Raw genomic sequence first — 18,942 nt, 5'->3', positions numbered from 1 at the left:
TTCAGTTTTGTTTTTCTGTCAAATACATATGCCAAGATTAACCGAAATTTATCTTTATATTTATATTGTAATAAAGTTTAGAATTGTTCGAAAACGTCTGTTTTGTGTTTTGTCTTGAAGTGTGGCAATCAAGTGTACTGGTGTATTTTGTTACAGAAAAACAAAGCTGAAACTTCATGATGTTGCTTTTATTTCTGTTCAAGAATGTATCAAAATCCTCCAATACCATTGCATTTGAGAAATGATTGCCTTTTAATGTTTCAAATATAGTATAGCTGCTTTTGAATCTAGCCTTCACAAAATATCACCATTTCACAGACAAAGGGGAGAAGATCTGACAACTGAAGACGTCATATCTTGAGCGAAATTTTAATACTTGATGCAAAATAAGAGCTGTAAGATTTGATATTCAGTAATGAATGAATGTGAAACACACCAACCCCAGATAGAGCATAAACATCTATATCAAGCATTTAGATCCTAAATAAACTACTAAGACCAAGATTAAGCCTACATAGAACATTAACACTTGGATCCAGAATTCAGACCCAAGATAGAAACATAATTGCTTGGATCACACTGAAAGTCCCAGAATTATGCAAAAAGAACACACATGAAGCTTTCAGCTCCTCCAGAAACATTAAGACCTTTATTAAACATATCAATAGCTGCAAAGACGCTGTAACCGCTCATTCACTCAAGAATTCAAACCTACCAGACCCTAGACAAAGGAGTAAAACTTGCATGAAACATGTAAATCATAGAAAATATTCAACATCTCGGCCGAGCCTTCTAATTCAAGATAGGAATTTGGGGCGGTGTGGTAGCCTAATAAAGCATTCGCTCGTCACGCCGAAGACCCAGGTTCGATTCCCCACATAGGCACAATGTGTGAAGCCCAATTCTGGTGTCCCGCCATGATATTGCTGGAATATTGCTAAAAAACTCACTCACTCACTCAAGATAAAAATTTAGATCAGAATAATCCCGAAAAGACCCTACTATTAAGCACAATAAATGCATTCAGACCCTAACTAAAACAGTAAGACCTGCTTCAAGCTTTCAGACCTTAGAAGAAACACTAAAACCTGGTTGAAGCATTCACCAGTGACATAAAACACTTAAACCTGGTTCAAGCATTCAGAATCAAGGTAAAAGATTAAGATCTGGATCATTCTGAAAGACTCTAAATCAAGCACAAAGACAATGATCAAACATTTATAAAATTTGTCAAGTTAGAATTCCACTGAAAGGGCCTAAAGACCCAAGTTCATGAATAAGACTATTGATCATATAAGGATGATACAAAAAGAAATTCTAAAACAATCACACACACTTGCAACAAAGTACAATTACAACATCCAGAAAAATATGAACCTTGGAACAAGCATCAAGAACTAAGATGGAACATATCGATTATAGATCAAATTGAGACCAAAATCCTCAATTAAATAGAACAAAAATTAAGCATGATCTAGACCCACAATAATATAAAGTCTGAGGTGAAAGATTTTTACTTACATTGAATGAATAATGTTAACTAGCAAGAGTATAGATCAAGTATTATTAAACACCTGTCGTTCAGACCCAGAACAAGCTCAAAGACTGCCATTAAAGTATTTTCATGAAACAAGCTTCATATCCACCACAAAAATATTGTCATGAACAAGCTAGATGTGGTAAAGCTTATGGATAAAGTAAAATAAGGTGAGAGAGAATATGCCAAAAGAACATACATGAATACAGGTTACACGTCAAGAATTATGAAAGCATCTTTGTGAAGCATCCTTGTAGAGACAAAGAAGTATTAAAACAAAATCAGATCAAATATAACATACAAATGTATCACACCAGGGGTGGAAATAACTTTAAAATTGCTAGTGTACTCCAGTACAGTGGTATATGTAAAGTCACTTGCCCTGATAATATTTCCACTATACCGACCGTTTTCTTGCTGATTTTTTTAATAAACAACATAATTAACATTGGAAAGTCAACTGAACACGGTACAGTGTGATATACAAATTTGCTTGCCCGACAGAAAAAAAATTTGGACTCGGACGTCAGGCAATGGGTTATTTCCACCCCAGCACACATGAGAAAACTATGAACTGTTTCCACTCAGTGGATGGTAAGAAACTGAGGTGGTTGTGTTTGGCCTGTTGCATACAAAACAGACTCATGCAATGTTTCTCCTTTCTAATTCTACAGAGCCAGCCCCCAGCAAAATCGTCACAGGTGAGTCTATGTCTGTGTGTGTCATTATGGCATTATGGAGGTACCCCTCCATGGGTTTGCCAGTGTGTGGGGGTTGATTTAACTGTAACAGTTTGTGACAGACTGTTGCCCCGAAAATGATTAAATTTGGTATTCTACATGCCTAAGGGAATAAGTCAGGGATTTCTCATAGTAAATTACACAATAGAAGTTAAAGAAATGCCAATTGATTCATATTATCTTAGTCAATCTGTAATGATAAGCAGATGAACTCTAGTAATATGAAAGACTTTGGTGTTGTTTTATTTCATAGTGTATATTATCTCAGACAATGAATGTGAAATAGATACGCATTTCATTTTACACAAATTTGATCTTCAGATTCTCACATTTCAGATCCAATGGCTGTAAATGACAATGAATAATAGCTTTGTAGTTATTTATCATAAATATCCACAATGACATGTGACAGACACAATTTTAATTGTTCAACAGAATGATGATTAGTATGTATATCATTGTTCAATACAATCTACCATTGTTTAATACTGGATGATAAACAACATGATATTTTGGCACATGATGACACTTACATTATACCATTGTTCAACACTGATGACAAACACAAAGTACGATTGTTCAACACTGATGACAAACACAAAGTACGATTGTTCAACACTGATGACAAACACAAAGTACGATTGTTCAACACTGATGACAGACACAATGTACCATTGTTCAACACTGATGCCAAACACAAAGTACGATTGTTCAACACTGATGACAAACACAAAGTACGATTGTTCAACACTGATGACAAACACAAAGTACCATTGTTCAACACTGATGCCAAACACAAAGTGCCATTGTTCGACACTAATGAGAGACATAAAGTACCATTGTTCAACACTGATGCCAAACACAAAGTTCCATTGTTCAACACTGATGAGAGACATAAAGAACCATTGTTCAACACTGATGCCAAACACAAAGTGCCATTGTTCGACACTAATGAGAGACATAAAGAACCATTGTTCAACACTGATGCCAAACACAAAGTGCCATTGTTCAACACTGATGACAAACACAAAGTACCATTGTTCAACACTGATGCCAAACACAAAGTGCCATTGTTCGACACTAATAAGAGACATAAAGTACCATTGTTCAACACTGATGCCAAACACAAAGTACAATTCTTCTACACAGATGACAGATACAATGTACACCTCTTCTACACAGATGGCAGATACAATGTACCATTCTTCTACACAGATGACGGATACAATGTACCTATTCTTCTACACAGATGACGGATACAATGTACCATTCTTCTACACAGATGACAGATACAATGTACCATTCTTCTACACAGATGACAGATACAATGTACCATTCTTCTACACAGATGACAGATACAATGTACCATTCTTCTACACAGATGACAGATACAATGTACCCTTCTTCTACACAGATGACAGATACAATGTACCCTTCTTCTACACAGATGACAGATACAATGTACCCTTCTTCTACACAGATGACAGATACAATGTACCATTCTTCTACACAGATGACAGATACAATGTACCCTTCTTCTACACAGATGACAGATACAATGTACCCTTCTTCTACACAGATGACAGATACAATGTACCCTTCTTCTACACAGATGACAGATACAATGTACCAATTCTTCTACACATGGATGACAGATACAATGTACCATTCTTCTACACAGATGACAGATACAATGTACCATTCTTCTACACAGATGACAGATACAATGTACCATTCTTCTACACAGATGACAGATACAATGTACCATTCTTCTACACAGATGACAGATACAATGTACCATTCTTCTACACAGATGACAGGATACAATGTACAATTCTTCTACACAGATGACAGATACAATGTACAATTCTTCTACACAGATGAAAGACACTATGTACCATTCTTCTACACAGATGAAAGACACTATGTACCATTCTTCTACACAGATGAAAGACACTATGTACCATCCATCAACACAGATGCCTCTGTTTTACCACAGACACAATGTACTATAGTTCAACACAAATGACAGAGACAATGTCCTATTGTTAACGCAAGATAACAAATAGCCCACTCAAAAGTGCAAACAAAAGTAGAAGGTCTGAATGTTGGGATATTCATTATTTGTCCTTATCCCTGACTCATGCTATTTTGCTTCTTACCCGAACACAGTGGAACACTTGTATCTCCCAATTGAAGCTCCCTTCAATCAGAGGGCAGCCACCTCTTGCCACATGCCCTCTCTCTCTCCTCCTTTGCCCAGTGAGCAGGATGTGAGGCGCCTGTGTCTCCTTCCACATTATATCCTTTGTTTTATTCTTAGTTATTTACCTCTTTACTGCCTTTGATAAATATTTAATCTTGAGGCGTGCAGCAGATAGAGTCATGTAAACAGATTTTACCCTGTCAACTGCTGTCGGACGACCCCCCTCCTGTCTGGTGTTCGCTAGAGTTACCCTCGAGGAGAGAGGCGTGGGGCCTTGATCGCTATCTCCAACGCTTACCTGCATCCCCGGACATCGCGCCACCGCAGCCAAAGACTAGGAGGGCCTCCACGTCGTCACAATGCAGACTCCGCACCCCTTCAGAATCTCATCTGCCCCCTGGTTATTCACAAGAGTGACGAAACCTATTGTCTCTTACCTACATCGTCAAGGACTACGCAGTGCGTTCTACCTCGACGACGGGATACAAGTGGATCCAGATCCACAGCGTCTCAGACTACAGTTAAACTTCATCAAGCTACAACCACAGATAGGATGGTTGGTATATCTACTCAAGTCGGACCTAGAACCTAAGATCTGTAATTTCTAGGCATTGATTTCTCGGGCGAAGCGTATCGTTAGGTACCCAGGAGGACTGATGGATCCAAGATCCAACAGACAATCCCTCAAGCCTAACTCTCTCCACTACCACCTACAACAATGGCAGAGCTCTGTTGGGTCTACCGTCAGCTCAAGACATGACAGTCAGAGGCAGACTACAGCTCGGCCCGTTATCCTGATCAACTCTCATCTCGGCCGAACCTCAACCTCAAATCACGTCAAGCCCTCACCTACTATGGTGGACCAAGAGACTGAATGTTTGGCGATGGAATCTTTTAATAGAGCGGGAATTGAAAACACATCTCTATGTAGACGGGTCGGCCCAATATTCATACATCATTGGAGCAACTTACTAAAGAACTAATTGATGATTCACACAGACAATTCAACAGTGGCGTTTTATAGTGTGAACAAACAAGGCCTCAACCAGGGAACCTATTGACTCTATGTAGCAGACGCTCTCTCATTACACCTACCAAGAGCAGAATTGATGCTCCATACAGAGATATTTGCACAAATTATAAAAGGACTCCACTAATAGACTTCTATTTGCGCTTTCGCTTCAACAATCAACTGACAACATTCATTATCACCAGTCCCAGACCCACTAGCATGGGAGCGGACGCTAAGCTGGGAAGGACTCAAGGCGTCGCATTTCGCCACCAGCGTTAATCCCACAGGTGTTACAGAAAAATCAAAGCAAACTCGAGCCTCCAAATGATTTTGGTGCTGGGCCCTACTATTTCCAACTCTTATTCAAGATCGGACAACCAATACTACAACTTCAAAGTGCTTTCGAATCTACTAATACATCCTCCACCAAACAAAGCGCCGCGGAAAGCGAAGCATTCCAACTTCGCGTATGGACTGTATTAGGCGGTCAAGAGAGGTTTTTCAGCCAGAGCGTGAAAGCAGTCCGCGCTTGCTTATGCAACTCCACTTTCGCTACTTGTAATGATGACAAGTGGCACAGTTTTGAAGATATGCTGCAAAGAAAATTTACAGCTAGATATGCTACACATCCACAGTGGCCTACAACAGACTAACTAAAAGGCTCAACATTATCAAAATATAGCTGAGAGAACACACTCTGATGACAATCATAACATCGGTGCATATGGGACTTCACGGCTGGGATTTCATCGCCAAGAACCAGTTGCCAGTCAACCAGACAGATCCCAGCTCTCTCATCAATTCTCGGACCTCCATGATACACTGGATCTATCATTATGCCCAGTCAGAGCACTGAAAAATATCTCTCACGGCGATCCAAACCGAGGTGACAAAAACTCAAACGATTATTCATCCCTCTATCGACAGGTACACATTATTGTTGTTACTATATATTATCCTTAAGTGCATACTAATACTATGTTTGTTATATCGTATATGTTTTGTGCTAATTTCATTGACATGCTGAATAGATCAATAGGACCACATGCATGTAGTCTTTAAAGTATCATCCCCATTGTAATGGACATATAACCTCTGTCTGTGAATTCTTCATGAAAGCTTCACACTTTAATATCCTTCATGAAAGCTTCACACTTTAATATCCTGCGATGTTCATAGAAAATGTCATAGGGGTAACTTGAGATTCCTAGCTTCTTTAGATGCTGAGCATTTACTAACATCTGGCTTGCTGTAGACTTCATATGACAAGAAAAAAAATTTGTCAGGAAAGAAATGAAATAAATACAAGAGAAATATGAAATTAAATTAAAAATTAGGATACAGCAAAATAAATAGATTGAAAACAATTTAATGTTCAGCAGTGAAGAAAGACAAAGGTTATGGGTATTTTCCCAAAATTTGCATAAACCTACTAAAAGTATATCACTTAGGTGATGTTAGTTTAGCCAATGTATTTTTTCAGTATATTGTACTTCAATATCTTTATTGTACTTCAATCTTTTTTATATAGCTTAGTTGTGTTGTCTTTGTCATGAAAACTATGTAAAACAATCAACAACCTAACACAAGAATGAAAACACAAACGAATTAGAATTTGACCATTCAGGACTCACAGTTGTGATACTTAACTCATGATTATTTCACTTTGATTATGAAGTTATGTTTTGTTTCCATAGCAATGAGACGCGAGTCGTCTGAGTATGCCTCTCAGGTTGTCGCTGCAGCTCTTGAGGCTGCGACTAGAAACTTGCAGTTTGGGGACATAAGACGCGATAGTCGTCAGTCTGATTTTAATGATACTGAACCAAGCGTTGTTTATGAAGATGAAAGCTTTGAACTGGAGAAAATTGAGAATGACATAATTGACGAGGATACTGATAATAGTGAAGTATCTGAACATGGCGGTGTGCAGTTAGAGCGGGTCGCACAAGATAGGGACGACGGCAATGACACTGACCACAGTGTCGTGTCCGAAGCTGATAACGACGATGAAGCACCTGCAAGGCATGCTCAGAATGATTCCGACCCCGATGGCGAGGCGGAGGGTAAGATAGTGTGTGGGTGGCATACTGTGTGGTAAGGGGTCGGTGTGTGTGACGGACACAGAAGCCTGGAGGCTGCATACATTTGATATATACCAGAAAGTGACATCCCTTGAGACCAAGAGTTGAGACAGATGTTTTGAATACCATGTTTACTTATTGTTTGTAATACCATGAATCATATGAAGCAATAAGTTCCCTCAGGAATTCTGTTTCAAACACAACATATTTTGTAATATATTGATCCCAAATGACAGGAAATTTAATGAAGGTCATTTGTGTAGTAGGTCATTTGTGTAGAAGGTCATTTGTGTAGAAGGTCATTTGTGTAGCACAGTAAAAGAAAATACTGAAAGTGACTTCTTACTAAATTTTGCTTTCTTGTCCATTTTTTTTTAAGAAAGAATATGTATATTTGTGTATATGTGGCTCATTTTTGGTCATTTACAAAGATGTTTATATGGAAGAGTAATTTTTCAGTAACTAGTTCTCTTTCTTTTTCTAGAACAGGTTAAAGTATGAATATGTGAATGTGCACATAAAAACATCTGTCAAATATGAAACCTGTTTGAGTTTATGGCAGTTTCTTGAAAGAGGTTGTTAATCAACCAGCAAGGTGTGTACTGCCTCCAGGCTTGTGTGTCCCAGCTCACTGACCTGCTGTGGGAGGGTCTACTTCCTGTACAATGTTGCACCTCACATGACACTATGTCTCTACGGTCTGTGGTCGTCCTTGTCCTAACTCGTCCAAACATCAAGGAAATTTGTTTATGTGTTAAATTTGTGTACCATACTAATGAGTGTTTGGTTTGTGTGAAGCTAATGGTTCTGGGGGAATAGAATACTGTTACCATGCTCACTTACCCGTTTGGGGGGAAATATGGGAGGTCTCAATCAGAAATTGTTAATAATTTGCGATACTTGACCTATGTCTGAGAGGTTGAGTGGTGACTCTAAAAGAGTGAGCACAGTTTAGGCAGCTTTTAGCAACATTCCAGTATAATCACGGTTTTTAGACACCAGAAATATATCCATGTAGCGATTCGAACTCAGGCTCAGCATGACTGTGGGAATTAAGATGGTATGGTATAAGATATTTCTGTCAGAATTATAAGGCCCACTTTGACATGTGAGCAGACACTGCGAGGGACTGTACTAAAAAGCTAAATAAATTACTTGAGTGTACTAGTGACCATGTTCAGAAATTGCAACTTTATCAAGAAATTCCTGATCTATTTAAAAAGTCCATTGAGTTCCTTGTAAGTGGAGCGTGCCTGTTTAGTGCTGACCTTATATTGACCAGACCCTCTACCTCTTCAATCCCTCCCCTGAAATGATATATACTCTACTTTCAGAAATGATATAACATCTATATCTACTTATTAAGGTGCATGACTTGTCTATCATGTCTGTTGAAGTGTCTGAATGATGCAGCATTACTTTTGCTAGATAGTGCTTGTACATCTTGCCATATAAAGCCAGCCAGAGACTGTTTATATTCTATATAAGTACATATCCCCCAGCTGACTGATATAGTTCCAGGGTCAAGCAGCTTGTTATCGCCTTCCCCTCAGTGCCAGGTTATAGTATAAGATACCATGTTGTGTATACACCGCATAATGTTCCACAGTATTTGTATTAATATGCACTGTGCATGTACAATGTTGCACACATCACTTCGATAACACATAGGAATAGCTATGTCTGTGTCTGTAGCTGTACACACACAATATTAACAATTATTGCACAACATTTCTAATAACATGCACTTTATGGTGCTTTAATGCTGATAATAATGTAACTTAATATGAATATGAAGTATTTCATGAATGGTGTTTGTAGCATTCATGTTTACAACAAATATGTGACTAATATCACTTTACCAATTGAAAATGCTTCCACGGTGAGATCCCACTCTTGCCACGATCTAGCTGATCTTTCTTCAAATTGTCAATAAATCTCCTAAACATGACAGAGAACTTAATCCCATATCTATCCTAGTACAGTAAAATACCTTTATAACGAACTCTAAGGGACCACTGAAATTAGTTTGTTATATCCGTAGTTCGCTATTCAGTTTTTTATATGATAATATAAGGTTTATTCTGGACTTTTTAAAACAGTTCGCTATAGCCGTCAATTCGTTATATCCGTGTTCATTTTAAAAGTATTCTACTGTATAATGACCTGTGAAGATCTGGACTAGAATTGGTCCCAGCCAACCCATGCTTATTGTAAGAGCCGGCTAATAGGATTGGGTGGTCAGGCTCGCTGAGTTGGTTGACACATGTCATCGTATCCCTATTGCATAGATCGATACTCATGTGTTGATCACTGGACTGTTTGGTCCAGATCAATTATTTACAGACCGCCGCCATATATGTAGTGTGGAAACAGTGTTCGTGTCATCACAATGTGTTACACCTACCAGCACATCATGTATTGTGTTACTCCCACACCTGAATGTTATTGCACTGACAATGTTGAGAATGTTAAGTGGGAATGGTATTCACCTTTGAGCTGAAAGGAATGATATAGTTTCGGTCCTTAGTGAATTAGTTTTTCACTACCAAGACTTGAAGGGAACTTTTGATAAATCACAAGATTTACATTCATTTTATGTACACAATTCATTTTGTAAGTTCCAAGCCTTCGTGCGGAACATTTGACATTAATCAACGAGGGACAGGTACCCCGGTAACTGATAAGCAACACATGATCCAGAAGTGCATCTTGGGAGATCGGTAATATTATATGTTACCGTAGTCTTTATTTTTTTTAACAAAGGAAAATTGGGGTTTCATGATCTCAAATGAAAGACTCCCCTTTTGGACAACTTCATATTAAATTTCGTCATAGCAATGACAGTGAATGAAATCATCTTCAGTTATATATGGGGCGGTGGGGTAGCCTAGTGGTTAAAGCGTTGACTCGTCACGCCGAAGGCCCGGGTTCGATTCCCCACATGGGCACAATGTGTTAAGCCCATTTCTGGTGTCCCCCGCCGTGATATTGCTGGAATATTGCTAAAAGCGGCGTAAAACTAAACTCAGTCAGTCAGTCAGTCAGTTATATATCATTTTGCTTTGGGCATGTTAACGAAGAATAACAATGAAACAATTATTACAATGCTCAGTGATAATTGCTAAAAGTAATTTTTCCTATATTTGTTCTCTTATGGGTAATACATGTATTTGTTTTCTTTGTTCTGTGGACCAAAGGTACCAAGATTTCACAGGATGTGCAATTGTGATAGTTCTGAAACAGTATTATTGTGTAATATTGGAAGATAATAATGTTTGTCTTTTACTAGGCACAGCCATAAAATAACAAATGCTAACTCTTTGCATGTGTAACATAGTCAGTGTTATGAACTGGCCAAGGGTTGAATAATTAACTGCTTGTACTGTTGGTTTACTAGCGTTTGTATCAGCTGTGATCACCTACCCCATGTATACACTTTACTGTTCTCTAGACTGAGGGACCAGTGTGGCTAGGCCAGTATTTACAACTGCTTCTAGTTTCTCATTCCTGCATCCTGTTTAAGTCTTTTTATATATCTGATCTTTATTTAGTATTTATTTCAATTCTTAATCATAAATCAGATACATTACAGCATATAACAGTAGCTCCAGTGCTAACGAAAAAACAGAATCAGTATAACCCATATTTTTTTTCTTAGGCGTTCCTTGCTACTTGTCTGTAGAAGAAATACTAGTATATAATCTAGTGTCTGACTAAAATCTAACTAAAACAGTGTAACGTGACAGCTTTTTATTTGAATCCACAAGTGTGGCTGACAATTTGACATCAGTATTAGCTGGCATACTTGCTGATCTAACATTAGGACCCTACTATCATAGTGTGTGTCATACTAACAGCTGATGTGAAGGTGTTGCTGATCCTCACAGAAGAGGACCTGATCGTTACCTGTGTGTATTCTGTATAGAAATGATCTGATGACCTTGTTTCCCTACAGAGAAGAAAGTAACTGCAACAAAAAAGAAGGAAGAAAGCAATAAACGTAAGTAATGCCCCAGACATATTCCGAACGTCCTGTTATATTTTCACTGCCTTGGGTATGTGTTCTCCAAACCTGGAGGTGGTGTAATTTAACCAGAGGTGGATGTAACTCTCTTGTGAAGATAGCAGGAATCAAAGGACTTCCTTTTATCAACTCACATTTCACATGGAAATTGTTTTCCCATGCTGATACGGAAGTCATTAATCTGGAATAGGACATAACATCCATACTGAACCAACAAGAGTATTGAGACTTTTGAGGTGTTGAGTCATCTGTTTTTGAAAGCCATATAGCCATAAGATCATACATGCATTTAGAATCCTCATTACGTTAGCTTGGGATATGATACTTTGATTTGGTCTCGGGTTGTGATTTGCTTATAGCTCCTTAACGTAAAACAAATTAGAAAGATTTTCTCTTTTGTGCAATATCCTGTTCCAGCCAATATATAACATTTCCCCTTCTCAATGGTCCATTACAATGTTTAACACTGAATTATGGGTTACTTTAGAATGTCTTCAAAACTGTATTCATATTTTTGCCACTTCCGACAATTCCTGATTTTCTTAAATATTCTTAGAATAGATACATATGTACACCATTGCAACGTTGGTGCCATGAAATAACATGAAGGCTCCAAGACGTATTCAGTCTGTATCTTTGAGGGTCTATGTTGTGTGTTTCTTCTGTTTTTATGATACTGTTTTGTGTTCATGGGAAGGTTGGTGTTGCGCTGTTGTGTAGCAGGATGATGTAGTTGTAATGTTGTTGTTGTTGCTGCAGCTGGAGACTGGACAGTGTGGCTGACAACAGGGAAGAAGGATGGGATCGTCACCAAGGATGAAGTCGTGATGTACGTGTATGGATCGTCGGGACACGTGGGACCAATCTCACTGGGGAAGGGGGAACAGGACTACTTCAAATCAGGAAACACAGATCAGTTCAAAGTACATGTAAGTGTCTTATAATTATATCTGAAGTCCAGCTTGGCCATTACATGAGTATCCCATCAGATCGTAGGCCATTATAAAAGCATGAGATCTTCTATCACTCTCCTACCCAGAGTTCCATGCGGCAAGACAGCATAAGTATCTCTGCCACAGGCCAGAAAAATGTGACGATTCGTCACATCTTGCACCGTCCATTCAATATAATTTACATATTTCTCAACTCTTTTATTTTTGACGAGTCTACACAACTAATTAAACATCTTTGATAGAATGGTTTAGTTTCATTGAGAAAATATCCTAAAACATGTAACACTATTTCGATTTGCGTATCGATCCTTTGTTTACATGGGTTGTACGGCTCCACGTGCTGTCATCGAAGCTGATGGAGAGCAAACGATGCAGCCAGTTTGATATCTAAATATGTACTGTCATAGACCTTACTGTCGCAGTTGTGGAAGAATATATATGTAACAATGTAAAACATTATGAAGAGAGCGTCGAAAAGCTTTCGTGAGTCCAGTCTCTTCTTATTATGAATATGCGCTTTGATTACAAACAAGAGAAAAGTCCGGTCACGTGATATGCAAATTAGCCTGTGGCAGTAATGTTATATTAAGTCATCACTGTGCCGGAGTGTGATCTTCTATCAGATCTTTAGAATGTTATAAGCAACATATCACAGCCATGATACCTTTTTCCCATCATATCTTAGGCCATGACATATTTTTCAGATAAGATCTTGAGCCATGATATATGCATCCTGTCAGATCCTGGGCCATGCTATATGTATCCTATCACATCTAAAGGCTGCAATCATATAGCTGGAATATTGCTGTGTGCAGCATAAAACAGCAAAAATGAACAACAAACACAAGAAGCCTTCACAAATCAAGTATCACCTCTGTACATATTGCAATGTTTGTTTAACAGTTCCAGTCAAAACTGGGTCATCTGTACAAGATCCGAGTTGGTCTGTCGGAGATTGAGCCAGACAGCCGCTGGTACCTGGAGAAGGTGAGTCAACAGTCTCCCACCCTCACCTGGATACAGGTCTTCCTACTCTAATAATAATAATAATAATAATAATAAAAATGTGTCCTTTCATATAGTGCCAAACTCACACTAGGTATGCTCATAGCACTAACAATCAACGCACAGCACATTATTACCCCGGATAACCCAAGCTGCCTGTTAGGCGCTAGCTGGTTCTAGTCACACGACTTGTCCCACCGGGTACCCATATTCTGCTGGGTGAACAGAGGCAATTTTGAACAAACTCACTTGCCTAAGGTGAGACCACATGTATCAGATGTGCTTCGTTGTGGGGCAGGACTGAAGTCCTAGAAACTCTCAGGAGTCAAGCTTCCAAACACGGTCACCCGTCCAAGGACTCTCCGAGCCTGAAACACAATGTTTAGTTTCAGAAGTTACCTTGTCTACATGATCTACACAGATATGTGATATTTTTTGTAGTATAAAGGATAGGCAAATGTGTTGCAATATTTTCTATAAAAAATGCTGTAAATATGAATGGATTCTAGAATTTCTTCTTGATTTTCTACTGTTACTATATATCAGGTCTTTCCTTTATAAGTATCTTTTTTTTTTCTCTATCTCAAAAATAGTGTGTTTTTTGGTGCGTTGTTTTCAAATTGATGAAATGGATACTGAGACAATACTATAGTAGTTGATCATTATTTATCAGCGTGACTGTGAAACAGTTGAGTTTCTTCATTAAACCTATATAGTCCGTTTGGCTCAAAAGCGGACCGATGAATTGCAATCTAACTCGAAAACTAATAAACATAACACACTCAATGAAACGCTGATCATAATCAAAACATCATACCAACTCTGTGAGGTTTTTGCAGAATTTTTGTCCTAAAAAAAGTAAAGTTGTTTAACAAACTATCATTAAAATATTGACACAGTTCACTGTTTGTTACGAGGGAGGAGTGCAGCGAATGGGACAGCCAGGTGTTCGAGAAGCACGTTCACAGACAAAGTTATTTATTCATTAACCTGTGCTGTGCCGTCTCCATCCCTTCTCGAACACCTGGCTGTCCCTTTCTCTGCACTCCTCCCTCGTAACAAATAGTGAACTGTGTCAATATTTTAATGATAGATTGTTAAACAACTTTTTATTTTTAGGACAAAAATTCTGCAAAAACCTCACAGAGTTGGTATGATGTTTTGATTATGATCAGCGTTTCATTGAGTATTTTATGTTTATTAGTTTTCGAGTTAGATTGTAATTCATCGGTCCGCTTTTGAGCCAAAACGGACTATAATCTGGAGGATTACTGATCACAGTAGTTGAGCCCATTGTTCATTAGAACATGTCAGTATTACTGTTGGGATTACATGCTCTCTGGACATTAGATTCTCTGCATAACCAGAATATCAGAAAACAGATGATATTTACCTCCAAAATTACTATCAAGCATGTACATATGCCAATACCAGGTAACACTGACTGTATGACAACTAGACCAATCTGATCCTCGGTGTCTAGGTACGGATGATGGACATGACCTCCAAGGAAGAACTGAATTTCAAGGTGAACCGCTGGCTGTCCAGGACGGAGGACGACCATGATGTGTGGAGGGAGCTGCCTGTCACCTCCAAGAACCAGCGCCCTCTCCCAGGTGTGGTGTCTGTCTCAGTCATACAGCCCACAACATGGTGTGGGTTCAGTCAAAGACCTTCAAGACCTTGTCTGTGTTCAGTCCAGTTTCAGTCAAAGGCATACTATAGGTTCTAGAGGTCAAATGTCCATTCAAGACAAAGTCTAGGTTCAGTCCAGTTCAGTCAAAGACAGTTCAGGTTCAGTCAAAGACAGTTTAGGTACAGTCAGTTTAGGTACAGTCAGACATTTTAGGTTCAGTCCAGGTTCATTCAAAGACAGTTCAAGTTCAGTCTAGGTTCAGTCAAAGACATTTTAGGTTCAGTCCAGGTTCAGTCAAAGACAGTTTAGGTTCAGTCAAAGACATTTTAGGTTCAGTCTAGGTTCAGTCAAAGACAGTTTAGGTTCAGTCCAGGTTCATTTAAAGACATTTTAGGTTCAGTCTAGGTTCAGTCAAAGACAGTTTAGGTTCAGTCCAGGTTCAGTCAAGACAGTTCAGGTTCAGTCTAGGTTCAGTCAAAGACATTTTAGGTTCAGTCTGGAGGTTCAGTCAGACACTTTAGGTTCAGTCCAGGTTCATTCAAAGACACTTCAGGTTCAGTCTCTGTTCAGTCAAAAGAACAGGTTCAGTCCAGGTTCAGTCAGACATTTTAGGTTCAGTCCAGGTTCATTCAAAGACAGTTCAAGTTCAGTCTAGAGTTCAGTCAAAGACATTTTAGGTTAGGTTCAGTCAGGTTCAGTTAGGTTCAGTCAAAGACATTTTAGGTTCAGTCTAGGTTCAGTCAAAGACATTTTAGGTTCAGTTGAGGTTCAAAGACAGGTTCAGTCCAGGTTTCAGTTTAGTTCAGTCCAGGTTCAGTCAAAGAAAGGTTCAGTCTAGGTTCAGTTCAAAGACATTTTAGGTTCAGTCAGGTTCAGTCAAAGACATTTTAGGTTCAGTCTAGGTTCAGTCAAAGACTTTTTAGGTTCAGTCTAGGTTCAGTCAAAGACAGTTTAGGTTCAGTCCAGGTTCAGTCTAGGTTCAGTCAAAGACATTTTAGGTTCAGTTGAGGTTCAAAGACATTTTATGTTCAGTCCAGGTTCAGTCAAAGACAGTTCAGGCTCAGTCTATGTTCAGTCAAAGACTAGACCTAGCATGGGTTCAGTGAAAGACATATTCATCAAAAGATACTGAAAAAACAACAATCAGTGTATAAGTTTGTCACATGCAGTATCGAGGACATGACTGAGCCTACCTATTCCTTATTGCTGATATTCTGTTATTATTGATTGTAAAGATGTGTATGATTATGTAGATAAGGAAAATCAGACTTAATGTCTCTACAAGCATGTCAGCTTGGGTAAACCATGTTGAAGGTTTCTGTAGCACTGGCATCCTATGTTTTCAGTGCATGTGTACCAGGTGGAAGTCTTCACAGGGAGTGGTGAGGGAGCCGACACTGATGCTAATGTCTCCATCACCATCTACGGCGAGAGCGGGGACACCGGCAAGAGGAAGCTATACATGTCCAAATCAAACAAGCAGGGATTCCAGAGGGGCAAGGTGATTTGGAATTTGCATATTTTCATTAATTCAGATGTATTTAAATATTCTATTCAAAGCAAAAACATAATGCTAAAATTTTACAGCTCTTTGGTGTTTATCGGTCTGGTTATCAGTGAAAGTCGTCTCAACAAAGTTGAGCAGATCTAGATAAATCCTTTACACATCACTATTTCTTCCTGCTAACTGGTTGGTTTAGCATGTCTAGTGTGGTTATTGACTATTGACGTGATGTACTGTTCCACAGATTGATGTGTTTGACGTGGAAGCTGTGTCACTAGGAGAACTGGAGAAATTGATCATCGGTCATGATGGAATCCGTGCTGGAAATGGCTGGTACCTTGAGAAGGTTGTCGTGAAAGAGTCATCGGGCGTTGACAGTCGGCAGTTTTTCTTCCCGTGTGACAGGTACACTCATCTTTGTGGTCAGGCTAACTGATGGTGTTACTGGCTTAATTCACTCCCATAAAGATCCAGGTTAGACTTGGTTTTCAGCTATCTATGGTTGTTACATGAGACAACTAGCAGGGTCAGGTGTCCAGGTGAAGTGAGTGAAATTGGACCAACAAGTACCATATTTTAACGTCTTTTGGTATGGCGCGGTGGGGATCGAACCCGCGACCTTCCGCTCTCCGGGCGGACGCTCTAACGTCTACACCACGGAGGCAGTCAACAGGGTCAGGTGTCCAGCTTGAATGTCAGAATATCGCAACTTTATGAATTGATGCTCATAATGTCAATCATTGGATTTTCTGGTCCAGACTCAGTTATACATGGGCCACCATCAAATAGCTTGAATATTATATTGTGAGATACCCTTGAAGATTGAGGTTCAAATTGGTCTTCAGCAACCAATGCTCAAGAGGCAACTGGATTAGGTGGTCTGGCACACTGACTTGGTTGATGCTTGACATCGTATCTCAGTTGTGTTGATCAATGCTCATGTGTCAGTATCTGGTCTGGTCCAGACTAGATTATTTACAGACAGCTTACTGAGTGCATCGTTACACAACAAAGAAACTAACATTAGAGTCAATGTTCGAAATACCTGACTGCCCGACTGCCAGGGAGGGGTCTGCAAGATTCAGAACACGGACTGCCAGATTCTCAAATTCACCTGCCCGATGGTCGGGTTAAAATTTAGACATGTACATGAAGATATTCATTATATTTCAGGATAATAAATCATCATTAATTCACTTATAAAAATAAATGATGAATTCCAATTGGATGATAAACTACATCGCTTGTCAAACCTAAATTATTTGCGGGCAGCTAAGTTTTGGTCAGGGATGGCAAGTTTTACATCTAACCAGCCCTGTGGTCTGGCTGAAATGTTTGGTTAGTTTCATACCCTGGTAGAGTAAGACTAGGTGGTATGACTGAGACGTTATGTCTTCTACACAGATGGTTGGACAGTGGGAAGGAGGACAAGAAGATAGAGAGGGAGCTGGTGGTTGCTGACCCTCCCTCTGTGTCACGTGAGTACACTTGTCCTGTGTAGGGGGTACAAACAACAGTAGCAGTGTATAGAGTAATGGCCAGCCACAGTCTCAGACTCATCTGTGTGTTGGATGCCCAAACATCTGGTAACACAGCAACTGACGGGAAAGGGTCTGGAATACTGATGCCAAATGTTTTTTACCATTAATTGGAACAAACCAAGAGTATATTCCACACTTTTGAAGTATAAGTTTGAAGCTAGCACTCATGATGATGATGATAAGTTTGAAGCTAGCACTGATGATGATGATGATAAGTTTGAAGCTAGCACTGATGATGATGATGATAAGTTTGAAGCTAGCACTGATGATGATGATGATAAGTTTGAAGCTAGCACTGATGATAGTGATGATGATGATGATGATGATGTACCAATTTTTTTTACAATTGATTGAAACAAACCAAAAGTATATTCCACACTTTTGAAGCGTAAGTTTGAAGCGAGCATTGATGATGATGATGATGATGATGATGATGATTGACTAAAGATGACTAGTACTGGAGCGGCATTGTTTTTCTTGTGTCTGTTGTCTCCATGTTCATCTGCCCTATCATCTATATGACAGAGGGAGATTTCAAGCTGCTAGTGAAGACTGCCAGTGACTCCAAAGCTGCCAATGGCAGCAAAGTCTCCATCGCCTTCTACGGCAGCACCGGCAACAGTGAAGACATCGCTCTGTATGCTCCATCGTCTCAGGCCAAGCTGTTTGAACCTGGAAACATGGATGAGTTCGAGGT

The 18,942-nt window shown here is 39.2% G+C and overlaps 1 protein-coding gene across 1 annotated transcript in view; it reads left to right on the top strand.

The window, feature by feature from the left end:
• Window positions 1-18,942, top strand: part of LOC124291640 (lipoxygenase homology domain-containing protein 1-like) — a 114,270-nt gene that overhangs the window by 55,430 nt on the left and 39,898 nt on the right. Inside the window, 10 exon segments of the mRNA XM_046728690.1 lie at window positions 2,212-2,238; window positions 7,193-7,561; window positions 11,538-11,582; window positions 12,366-12,535; window positions 13,463-13,546; window positions 15,048-15,180; window positions 16,547-16,701; window positions 16,949-17,109; window positions 18,109-18,182; window positions 18,771-18,940. Coding sequence (XP_046584646.1) covers window positions 2,212-2,238; window positions 7,193-7,561; window positions 11,538-11,582; window positions 12,366-12,535; window positions 13,463-13,546; window positions 15,048-15,180; window positions 16,547-16,701; window positions 16,949-17,109; window positions 18,109-18,182; window positions 18,771-18,940 — 1,388 coding nt within the window.

This window comes from Haliotis rubra, unplaced genomic scaffold (genome assembly GCF_003918875.1).
Source record: "Haliotis rubra isolate DU_JTF1 unplaced genomic scaffold, ASM391887v1 Scf499, whole genome shotgun sequence".
Classification (NCBI taxonomy): domain Eukaryota; kingdom Metazoa; phylum Mollusca; class Gastropoda; order Lepetellida; family Haliotidae; genus Haliotis; species Haliotis rubra.
This window is presented reverse-complemented; position numbering and strand designations above follow the sequence as displayed.